The sequence below is a fragment of the Vitis riparia genome, chromosome 17, assembly GCF_004353265.1.
Source record: "Vitis riparia cultivar Riparia Gloire de Montpellier isolate 1030 chromosome 17, EGFV_Vit.rip_1.0, whole genome shotgun sequence".
Classification (NCBI taxonomy): Eukaryota; Viridiplantae; Streptophyta; class Magnoliopsida; order Vitales; family Vitaceae; genus Vitis; species Vitis riparia.
Genome location: NC_048447.1, coordinates 1,454,121 through 1,466,786, shown reverse-complemented (window position 1 = coordinate 1,466,786; position 12,666 = coordinate 1,454,121). Strand labels below are relative to the sequence as shown.

Genomic DNA, 12,666 nt, shown 5'->3' with positions numbered 1-12,666 from the left:
GGAGAAATGGTGCAACACAAGAATTTCCTAAGAGGTTGCCCATCCTAGTACTACTCTCGCTGAAGCACGCTTAGTTGCGAAGTTTTGATGGGATCTTGTGCATTACTGCTGGTATGATCTCACCCACCATGTAATTGTGATATGATCTCTTTCAAGTGTTCCCTTCAACTGATCCTACCCTCTGCCCTAACATCCTTCTACCTCATCTCGCCACTATACTACCCACCTATTACCCGTCGTACACGCCCCTATCGACGCCCTCCGGTCTTAGCCGCTGGACTTCATTTGCAATTGCTTCTTCTCTTTTGCACGACACTCAATCGAGAAATACGGACATAAATCAAATAAATTTTGTATATATATGAAAGAAATTCCATCCAGAAAAAGGAAAAAGGGGTGCAACATGAGGACTTCCCAGGAGGTCACCCATCCTAGTACTACCCTCGCCTAAGCAAGCTTAACTACGAAGTTCTGATGGGATCCGATGCATTAGTGCTGGTATGATCACACCTGCCATGTTATTGCGACCTAATCCCCTTATGTGGTATGACTGAGGTACAACTTCTATCGTGCTTAATAGAAGGAAATAAGGAGAAAAGTTTGTTTTGACAGATGTATTATTATGCGAGTATCTGGGGATGTTTGTCCAAATCGGACGGCGTGTCCCTCTTAAAATTGACGCCTGCTTTAGATTTGCTTGATTGGATTCGTGTTTTGGTGCATGGATTGGCGTTTGATCGTGACTTTAAAGGGTGGATGGGGGAAGCATGGAAGCGAGAGCTTGCCAAGTGGTTTCTAGGGCCTTCGGGTAGTGTTTTGGGACAATTTTTTTTTCAAACCATGAGTCTCGAAGCAAAGATTACAATGGTGGGCTCGGAACATCCTTTCGATGAATGGATGGGGAGACTAGGGAGAAAAGGTGTTTTAAGCCATAACTTGGGCCTCGGGGTTCGAAAAATGTTGGCGTCTACCCCAATTGCCCTAAAATGGGGAGAACTTCCACGTGGGGGAAAACGGGGAGAATTGAAGGTGGTCGATTTTGACAATTGATATCTAATGATTAGGGGATCGAGTCGAAAATTGGGGGATCGGATCATAGATCGGTCGGTGCGGATGGAAATGGGGAGGGCGAAACCTATTGGCACAACGAATGCAAACATAAATCATAGAAATTCCGTAAGAAAAAGGGAGAAGGGGTGTAACATGAGGACTTCCTAGGAGGTCACCCATCCTAGTACTACTCTCGCGCAAGCAGGCTTCACTGTGGAGTTCTAATGGGATCCAGTGCATTAGTGTTTGTATGAACGCACCCACCATGTTATTTCGACCTAATCCCCTTTAGGCGTTTCCTTCGACCGATCCAACCCTCCACCCTGACATCCTTCTACCTCCTCTTGCCCCTTATATGACCCACCTATCACCCGTCGCACACGCCCCTAGCAACGCCCTCCGATCCTGACCGCTAGCTAGTGCACAACTCTAGCCCCCTATGGGTCTCACCAACTCCCCAACCCCGGACCCCATTCGAAATTGCTTCCTCACCTTTGCACGACACCCAACCAAGAAATACGAACAGTAATCAAATAAATTCCATATATATATGAAAGAAATTTTGTCCAGAAAAAGGAAAAAGGGGTGCAATATGAGGACTTCCCAGGAGGTCAACCATCCTAGTACTACTCTCGCCCAAGCACACTTAATGATTGGAGCCAAAATATGTGATCTAATGGCACATATTCGATATGATTTGTGAACCAAAGGACATTCAAATCACTCAAATTGACCTAAATCGATGCTAAGGCCCTAGCCATGAGTTTAATTTGTACTTTAGAGACTTATTTCAAGTTCAAGGGAAGAAAATGGTGCATGTTGAATAACTTTAGATTTTGAAAGATCAAGAAAGGGCTAAATAAGGAAATAAGTGAGTCAAGACTCATGGACCATGATGAAAGGTAAGACGAGGACATCATGAGTTTAGAAGATGATAAATGACCATTATGGAGTAAGAAAGAAGGCAAGAAAATGTGGAAAATGTGGCACTAAGCAAGATTCAGCTGCATGGAAATTCATAACTCAAAAATCTAATGGCAATATATACTTTGAATTTGAGGACAAATTTAGAGCACTTTCTGGAGTCCATTTTATACATACTATATATTTTTTTGAAGATCGGGAAGTTAGGAGTCCAACACTTCAAACAGTGTGCAAATCAAAGCTAAAATGAAGAAGTTGTGGCCATTTGAAGACAACTGCACCAAGCTAAAGGGTCACTTCAAAATGATTTCGAAATTCAACTTATGAATTCGAAATCCAACTTATGAATTCGAAATCCACTTCAAAATGACACCAATTTCAAATTCACCCACTACCAATTTGATGTTTTGCCTCCTCTACCTCAAGAATTGCATCTAAGGCACTCCATCTGCCCTAAGTGGACCCCACACGACTAGAAATAACCATTTCATTATTTTTTAATTATTTTTAGGAAATTATTTTGTAATAAGTGGCCAATAAGAGTGTGCCACATGTTAGGTAATTGATGATATTATATAAACTCTCTTAATTCTAGGTTTTAGGGATCTTAGATCTTTTTCCAAAGAGTTTGACATTGAAAGTGGAAGAAGACGAGAACTTTGGTTTGTTTTCTTTTTCTTCTTTATTAAATATATTGTTTTTAGTTTCTTTTTATTCAAATTATGGATTTTTACCCTATTATGGATTTTGAATGTGACATCACCTCCATGAGAGGCTCAGAGCCAACTTGGGGCTTGAAGCATGAAAACCTAAGGGTTAGGAAACCTATAGGGACAATGGGTAAATTATTATAACAATGAGATTAATTATAGGTTGGGTGACAATTTATCAAATTTTTTATCCTATCCTTGTGAGTTCGTTTAGGGAATGATACGGTAGGTTATTACCCGATACTAGTGATTCTTGGTAATTCTTTATCATTAGTTATCTTCGTCTTCCCTATCGTTATTTGCCCCAAAACAAAGTTATAAGGAGTAGGAAGGGCTAAAAAGCCAAATCTTAAACTAGTAATCAATCTCATTAATTTGATGGTTTTAGGAATCTATTTTAAAAAGGGGAAATTAGGTTTTGGATGCAATTTTGAGTTATAGAACTCAACTTGATCGCGAGTGGCCAAGGATCCTATCCTTGTGAGTTCATTTAGGGAATGATACGGTAGGTTATTACCCGATACTAGTGATTCTTGGTAATTCTTGATCATTAGTTATCTTCGTCTTCACTATCATTATTTTCCCCAAAACAAAGCTATAAGGAGTAGGAAGCGTTAGAAAGCCAAATCTTAAACTAGTAATCAATCTCTTTCATTTGACGATTTTAGGAATCTGTTTTAAAAATGGAAAATTAGGTTTCAGATGCAATTTTGAGTTATAGAACTCCACTTGATATCGAGCGGCCAAGGATCCTAAAACCCTAAGATCATATTTCTTAAAATACCCTTGTTTTCTCTAATTTCTATACCCTAGGTTGGATTGTGGAAAACCCCAAACTTGAATTAATTGAATTTAAAATCAATATTTATTTTGTTATTAATTAATTTCTTTTACTTAGTTTCACATTATTCTCATATTGTTTTTCACTTTAGGATTTAAACGAAAGTAATTTATTTATTTTAGTATTGACAATTTCCATAAGCCAGTCCTTGAGGAGGATACCCAAAGTACTATAAAAGTCGTAGTGACTCTTTCTCTAGTTTTTCTTTACCAGAGTTGCTACGTAAAAAGGTTAAGTATTTTGGTACAATAGAGAAGTTCGGTCAAGAAATTGGCGCCGTTGTCAAGGACTAGCAACCGTCATAACTAGGATATAGTGCATTTGCTTTGTTTTAGTTCTTTTAATTTTTTTTCTTTACATATATATTTTTCTTCTATTTTATGCTTAGTTAGGAAAGAGATTTTTCAGGTAGACTTCAAAGAACAACTAAGGAATCTCAACCAAATATGGAGGACACTAAAGAATCCAACAACAATAACAACAGGCCACGACCACCTATGCAGGACCAAAGAACTATGAAAGAGTTTCTAAATCCTCCCAGGTTGAGCACACCATCGTGTTTTATGCTACCTCCAAATCACGATCATGTTACCATTCGGCCTCAAGTGGTATCTCAACTACCCATTTTTAAGGGGACAGAAAATGAAAACCCATACTCTCACATCAAGGAACTTGAGGACATCATTTCAATTTTTCGAGAAGCCAACACTCCTTTGGAGATTTTTCGCATGAAGTTATTCCCCTTGTCATTGAAGGATAAACCTAAAACTTGGTTAAATAGTCTTTAGACCTTATAGTATCAGAAATTGGGGTGATCTAAAATCAGTGTTTTTGCATAAATTATTTCCAACACATAGAACCAGTGCATTGAAAAATGAGATCTCGAGTTTCAAGGCTATGAAGGATGAGAAATTTTTTGCATGCTGGGAAAGATTCAGGGAAATGGTTGCAGCATGCCCCCATCACAGATTTGACAATTGGATGCTAGTATCGTATTGCAATGAAGGCATGTCACCACCAATGAAACAACTTCTCGAGAATATGTGTGGAGGAGATTTCATGAATTAAAACCCTGATGAAGGATTTCAATTCCTTGATTATGTTGCCAAGGTATCTAGAAGTTGGGAAGAACCAATTGTCAAGGAACTATCTACAGATAGAATAATGAACAGGGCAAGAGCTAGTGAAAGGTATACCTTACCAGAGGGTTTAGATGTCCAAGCAAAGTTTGCAACCATTACGAAAAGATTGGATGATTTGGAAGCCAAGGGAGTTCAAGAGGTACAAATAGTCAATGAGGGAGTAACTCAACTGTGCTTGATATGTAAGTCTACGAAACATGGTGTGCAATCTTGTCCCACTCTACCTATAATGCAAGACATGTTTTCAGAGCAAGCCAATGCCTTAGGAACATACAAGCAATATTCTAGCAATTCTCCATATTCCAACACTTATAATCCGGGTTGGAGGAATCATCCAAATCTATCATGGAGAAAAGGTAACAATGGCTAGTTTCAGCAGCAAGGAAACCGATTTTAGGGTAATCATACTAATGGGCATCAAGGTTTTCAACCACAAGGTATGCCATCTCAAAATTTTTAACAGCAACATCAAACCTCATCATCTAACTCTAGCTTGGAAGATATGATGAGAGAGTTTATATAGAAGCAAGACAAGCGTAATGAAGATCAAAATAGGATAAATGCTCAAACATCTCAAGAACTAGTAGATATTTGAACCACTTTGAGCCAACTTGTTATGGGTTTATCTCAAGAGAAAGGAAAGTTCCCAACTCAACCACAGAAAAATCCGAGAGGGGTAAATGAAGTTTTTGAAGTGCAAAAGGAAGATTGCAATGCAGCTATCACACTCAGAAATGGGAAAGAATATGAAGGGCCCAAGTTACCTGTAAGTGAAGATATTCCTGCTAGAGATGAACCAACCATGGAGAAAAATGCCAAAAATGAGAAAGTGTTTGAAAAATATGAGGAAGTCATTGTGAGCAAAGATAAAAGGAGTGTTTCCAATCATTTGCCTTTCCCTTTAGCTATGCAGAGACACAAAGTAAGGGATAAGACTTTAGAGACTTTGGAAGTTTTGAAGCAAGTGAAGATCAACACTCCACTCCTTGATATGATCAAGCAAGTGTCTGCTTATGCAAAGTTCCTCAAAGACTTATGCACTGTGAAGAGAAGGATTAAATTAAGCAAGAAAGCATTCCTCACCGAGCAAGTCAGTGCCATCATTGAGAATAAGGCAATGCTGAAGTATAAAGATCTAGGTTGTCCTACCATCTCGATTCAGATTGGAGACTCATTCATGGATAGGGCTTTGTTAGATTTGGGAACTAGTGTAAATTTGCTTCCATATTCAATCTATAATCAATTGGGATTGGGAGAGCTTAAGGCTACTACCATTACACTCTCTTTTGCTAACCGTTCAATTAAAGTACCTAGACGAGTAGTCGAAGATGTCTTGGTGCAAGTTGAAAAGTTCTACTACGCAGTGGACTTTGTGGTGTTAGATACAAAACCGTTGAAAAAGGGTGTCAATTCTGTTCCAATTATTCTTAGGAGACCCTTCCTTGCTATAACCAATGTTCTTATTAACTGTCGAAATGGATTGATGTAGTTATCTTTTGGGAACATGACAGTGGAAATGAATGTCTTCAATTTATGCAAGCAACCGATGGACCAAGATGATGTGGAGAATGAGGAAGCATGCCTTATAGAGGCCTTGGTGCAAAAACACATAGAAAATTTAATGAAATAAAATATAGATGAATTTTTCTCTACAATCGTTAAAGAAGAATGTGTTGAAGTTACTACAAAGTGGAAAGAAATATGTACCATTCAATCTTTGAATAGTGTTGAGAATGATGAAGAAAGCAAAAAGGGGGAGGTTGAGATCAACAAACTAGAGTTAAAGCCCCTACCACATGGTTTAAAGTATGTTTATTTAGAGAAAAATGAAGAAAAACCTATGGTCATTTCAACTACATTAACCGAAGAGCAAGAAATCAAACTTTTGAAGATCCTTAAATAGAATAAAAGAGTAATTGGTTAGTCTATTTCAAATTTGAGAGGGATAAATCCCTTGATTTTCATGCATCATATTTATTTGGAAGATAATGCAAAAGCAATAAGGCAACCACAAAGAAGGTTAAATCCCCTTATGCAAGATGTAGTCAGAAATGAGGTATTGAAGCTTTTAGATGTAGGTATTATTTATCCTATCTTTGATAGTAGTTGGGTGAGCCCCACACAAGTAATACCTAAGAAAAACGGGATAACTATGGTGAAGAATGATGAAGGAGAGCTTATTCCTACAAGGTTGACTACAGGTTGGCGAGTATGCATTGATTTTAGGAAGTTAAATGCAGTCACCAAGAAAGATCATTTTCCATTACCTTTCTTAGATCAGGTTTTGGAGAGGGTAGCTGGTCATGACTATTATTGCTTCTTGGATGGCTATTCAGGTTACTTTCAAATTGCCATTGCATTGGAGGATCAAGAGAAAACCACATTCACATTCCCATTTGGCACCTATGCTTATAAGTGCATGCCTTTTGGTCTTTGTAATGCGTCAGCCACAATTCAAAGGTGTATGCTCAGTATCTTCAGTGACATGGTAGAGAGAATCATGGAAGTTTTCATGGATGATCTAATAGTTTAGGAGAAGACCTTTGATGATTGTCTCTTAAATTTGAAAAAAGTTTTGAAAAGGTGCATTGAGAAAGATTTGGTCCTAAATTGGGAGAAATGTCACTTTATGCCAACCTCAGGGGTAGTACTTAGTCATATCATTTCTAGAGAGGGCATTCAAGTAGATCCAGCAAAAATTGAGCTCATCTCAAAGCTACCTTCGCCTACTACTATTAAAGAGGTGAAACAATTTTTGGAGCATGCAGGTTTTTATAAGAGGTTCATACAGGACTTCTCATAAATCTCTCAACCTCTTTGTGCTTTATTGCTTTAAGATACAGAATTCATATGGACTAAAGCATGCCAAGAAGCTTTTGACATACTAAAGTCACTCCTCACTACTGCACCAATTGTGAGACCTCCCAATTGGTCTCTTCCATTTGAGTTGATGTGTGATGATAGTGACTATGCATTGGGAGCTGTACTAGGTCAAAGAAGGATGGAAAACCATATGTGGTGTATTATGCTAGTAAAACCCTTAATAATGCTCAGAAGAACTACACAACTACTAAAAATGAGCTCCTTGTAGTGGTGTTTGCACTCGATAAATTCAGGAACTACCTTTTGGGAACTTTAATAGTAATTTTTACTGATCATACAACCTTGAAATATCTACTCAACAAAAAGGATGCCAAAGCAAGACTTATCAGATGGATCCTTCTTCTTCAAGAATTTAACATTCAAATCAAGGATAAGCAAGGGGTAGAGAATGTGGTTGTTGATCATCTCTCCCGAGTTAAAGTAGAGTCATATTTTGAGGAAGCACAGATTAATGATGAGTTTCCTGATGATGCACTTTGTGCAATGGAGAAGTTGCCTTGGTTCGCAAACATAGTCAACTGCTTGGCAACTAGAGAGCTTCCCTCAGATTGGAACATGGAGATGAAGAAGTATTTTCTTTCGCAGAAAAAACACTATGCTTGGGATGATCCATATTTGTATAAATTTTGCCCAGATCAAATTATTCGGAGATGTGTTCCATAGGATGAACAACAAGACATATTGCAAATGTGCCATGAGAGAGCTTGTGGAGGTCATTTTTCTTCGAGGAAGACTTCAACAAAAATTCTACAGAGTGGATTCTATTGGACAACTATGTTCAAGGATTGTAACACTCACTGCAAAAGTTATCCACAATGTCAACAACTGGGGAAAATCAACACAAAGGTATCAAATGCCACAAAATTATATTTGTGTTGTTTAGGTCTTTGATTGTTGGGGCCTTGACTTTATGAGACCATTCCCTCCTTATTTTGGTAATATTTATATTTTGGTGGGAGTGGATTATGTCTCTAAATGAGTAGAAGCAATGGCATGCAAGAGCAATGATCACAAAGTGGTGCTCAAATTTTTAAAGGAGAATATTTTCTCTAGGTTTGGCATTCCGAGAGCAATCATTAGTGATAGAGGTTCACACTTTTGTAACAAGCCATTTTCCACTCTTTTGTAGATATATGGAGTGAGGCATAAAGTGTCCACCCCATATCACCCTCAAACGAATGGGCAAGTTGAGCTAGCAAATCGGGAGATTAAGAGAATCCTCAAAAAAATAGTTAATACTACAAGAAAAGATTGGTTTACCAAGTTGAGTGATGCACTTTGGGCATATTGGACAACTTATAAGACTGTCCTTAGCATGTTACCATATCGTACTATTTATGGTAAAGCATGTCATTTTCCTGTAGAGCTTGAATATCATGCATATTAGGCTATAAAGAAAATGAACTTTGATTAGGATCAAGCTTGAGCTAAAAGGAAATATGATCTGAATGAACTTGAGACATATCGAAATGAGAGTTATGAATGCTTATGTAATGTAAGGGAAAAACACAAATTCTACCATGACAAGCTTATTTTACGAATGGGGTTCAAGCAAGGTGAAAAGGTGTTGTTGTAAGACTCCAAGCTTCACATTTTTCTGGGAAAGCTTAGGTCAAGGTGGAATGGCCCTTATGTAGTAAAGAAAGTCTTCCCTTATGGCACCGTGACCCTTTAGAATCCGAGGACTGGTAATGAATTCAAAGTTAATGGTCAGCGCTTAAAGAATTTCATTGAAAGATTTGAGACATAAGAAGAGAATCTCCATTTTCTTGATAGGGATGTTCAAAAGGGTTGAAATATTTTCTGAAAATCCAGTAGGTAAAAATTAGATTTAGGTAAAACTTTTATTTAATTAATTTTGCTTTTATTTTGTTTTATTTATGTATTTATTTATTTTCCTTTGTTTAGTTTTGCATTTTCAATTAGTCATTAGCAAAGTTTAGATTCTCACCATTTATATTATTCTCTATGCATACTTTTGCTACTAATCTTGTTGCTTTTGTGCAAGACTAGTTTATGTGAAGTCCTCATAACAAACTTCTCACTCGATGATCTTGAGGTAAAAGCTTCCTTTTTCCTTTCTTTTGACCCATTATCCTACACATTGGGGACAATGTGTAATTTAGGTTGAGGGGGGAAGGCCTATTAACCCTAATTTTTTTTCAAAAGTATGCATGTTATCTTAGGTTAGTTAATGAGATTCTTGACTTGCCTTGGTAACTCATGGTTTATTTTGCATGAGAATGCTTGAAGTAGTATTATTTCTTTAGAATTTGAGAAAAAATACAGTTAGAGCAAGAGTATTAGTTCACTTACCTTATCTTTATATACCTTTAAGTACAAAAATAGTTAGGTTGAATCCTTGGAATACCTTCAATTTTTCTTTGATGGTTATTTTCCATTTAAGACTCAAAGCATGTGTACCCTTATGGTATCTTGATTAAGATAATTTCTTTAGCTTAAAAGGAGTTGTTCTTAAGCAATAAAAGGAGGAAATGAAAAAAAAAATTTGAAAATGACTGATTTAAGCTTGAGCAATTATCTAAGGGGGTAATGGCCTTGTGTCTTCAAGCTCTGGTGCCTGAAACCAACTGGTTAGGAGTCATCGATATCTTGCTCGTTACGTAAGCTAAACTTAGTTTAAAAACAAACAAAAATAAAATAAATGTTTGGGAAATTCGACCTTGTTCTACCTTGAGCTAGGGTGATACCTAAGAGGTAAGTGGCCTATAAAGGTCCTCAATACCTGGTACCTTGGGTGAAAACACAGGAGGTTCCGATGGATCCCTATTAAGCCATATAGAAGGAGATTTCCTAAACTAAGAAAGAAAAATCAAAATAAATTTTCCTCTCTCTTTAACTTAAAGAATGATGAAATTTGAGTTTAAGAAAAGTCTTAAGAAAAATACTATGAGGGGACGCCAAAATTAAGCACATGAGGTTTAGGTGGAAAGAACCAATCAAGGAAAATCAAAAGACACTAAGGAGAATGCTAAACATGGATGCACATTTATGTATACAAAGATAAGGTGAGAAAACTAGGAAATTGCATATTTTGTGTCATCTTGCTCAATTCTAGGAAATTTGACTTCTAGGGTATCTTGTGTGTGAAACATGTTATGTTGAGTCAATATGGTTTCATGAATCTCATTACACATTTTTCATTTTTTTGACTTTTTTCACTAGCTAGGGACTAACAAAGTTTAGGTTAAGGGAGATGATTGGAGCCAAAATATGTGTTTTAATGGCACATATTCAATATGATTTGTGCACCAAAAGACATTCAAATCACCCAACTTGACCTAAATCGATTCTAAGGCCCTAGCCATGAGTTAAATTTGTACTTTGGAGACTTATCTCAAGTTCAAGGGAAGAAAGTGGTGCAAGTTGAATCACTTTAGATTTTGAAAGATTAAGAAATGGCTAAATAAGGAAATAAGTGAATCAAAACGCATAGACCATGACGAAAGGCAAGACGAGGACATCATGAGTTTGGAAAATGAGAAATGAACATTATGGAGTAAGAAAGAAGGTAAGAAAACATGGGAAATGAGGCATGAAGCAAGATTCAGCTGCATGGAAATTCAAAACTCAAAAATCAGATGGCAATATATACTCTAACTTTGAGGAAAATTTTAGAGCACTTCTTGAAGTCCATTTTATACATAATATATATCATTTCTAAGATCAGGAAATTGGGAGTCCAACACTTTAAATGGTGTGCAAATTGGAGCTGAAATGAAGAAGTTATGGCCATTTTAAGAAAACTGCACCAAGTTGAAGGGTCATTTTGAAATGATTTCGAAATTCAACTTATGAATTCGAAATCCAACTTATGAATTCGAAATCTACTTCAAAATGACACCAGTTTTGAATTCACCCACTGCCACTTTGATGTTTCGCCTCCTCTACCTTGAAAATTGCATCTAGGGCACTCCATATACCCTAAGTGGATCCCACACGACTAGAAATCACCATTTTATTATTTTTTAATTATTTTTAGAAAATTATTTTGTAATAAGTGGCCAATAAGATTGTGCCACATGTTAAGTAATTGATGATAGTATGCATTTCCTCTCTAAAAAAAAGTCTGCTTTATGTCCGAATCTCCCAAAAAAAAAAAATCCTTGCCAAAAGAAATCAATTCATCCATGTCCTCTCCAAAAAAAATCCTCTGCCCTCTTTTATGTTCCTTTTGTCTTATTTATATGGCAGCCCACTCCTATGGGAAATTTTTATTTCCTTTTTGGAGATGTATTTCTAACCTTAAAGGAGATTCCACTTTCTAAACTTCTAATGGCACTTTCTATTTCAATTGACTTAATAAAAGAAACGTGCCAACCCAAAGAACATTATCTGGTGGGCCCCTAGAATATTCCCCTTCTCTTCCAATGGCGAATGCGTGGCTGTGAATTCTTCTTTTGCCTCCGACATTGGTTTCTTGAACCAAGCAGAACAAGTATACCCAAAATGTCCTCTCCCTACTTCGCCAACCTCATACCTACTAGTGAACTGCCTCGAGAACTCGGAACTCTTATCCAAGCCTCCCACCGCAACTTCCTCATCCTCCCCCTCCGATATCGCGGCCACCTTCTTTCCCTGCCTTCAGGCCAGCAGCGCCTTTATATGCTTCGCCAAAGACGGTGGTGGAAACGGCCTCTTGAAGAACCGCCTGGCGTGGAGCTGGCGCTCCGCACCATCAGAGACTTCTTAGAGGAAAGGTAGTGCATCAAAATAAAATAGGATCAAAACGAGAATAGGCACCCATCTCATCTTAAAGAAAAAAATGAAAGTAATAAAAAGAAAAAGAAAAAGAGAAAAAAAAATGGCCCAGTCGCTTCCATTTATGTCTTCTCTGTGAATGTATGTGGGTCCCTCCACCTTACGGGCTGCTCTTCCTCAGTTGTGACCCGTTCTCCTTAACCGTTCCAAATGACATGCAAAATTAAAAAAATAAAATGGAAATACGAAAATCCTGTGTTTGGAAATATAATAAAATAAAATCGAAAATCAAACCACATACCACAAAAAATCTAAGATGTCAATTCATTGGAATTAAAGAATATATAAATAGGTGAGTAAATAAACAAATAAATTGATAAGGGTAATAAAAATA

At 37.2% G+C, this 12,666-nt stretch overlaps 1 protein-coding gene, 1 non-coding gene and 1 pseudogene across 2 annotated transcripts; 1 reads left to right on the top strand and 2 right to left on the bottom strand.

The window, feature by feature from the left end:
- Window positions 1-393: 393 nt before the first annotated feature.
- Window positions 394-512, bottom strand: LOC117905251. The gene has a single exon (XR_004649678.1). It is a non-coding gene; the product is annotated as a 5S ribosomal RNA (ribosomal RNA).
- Window positions 513-1,193: 681 nt separating this feature from the next.
- Window positions 1,194-1,312, bottom strand: LOC117905268 (annotated as a pseudogene).
- A 3,971-nt stretch (window positions 1,313-5,283) lies between these two features.
- LOC117904772 lies at window positions 5,284-6,156 on the top strand. The gene has a single exon (XM_034817526.1). It carries the CDS (start codon window positions 5,284-5,286, stop codon window positions 6,154-6,156), a length of 873 nt encoding a protein of 290 aa, XP_034673417.1.
- The last annotated feature ends 6,510 nt before the right edge of the window (window positions 6,157-12,666 follow it).

What these genes read in the sequence shown, in the direction of transcription:
- LOC117904772 (XM_034817526.1), top strand. Translation starts at nt 5,284, where the DNA reads ATGGGTTTATCTCAAGAGAAAGGAAAGTTCCCAACTCAACCACAGAAA.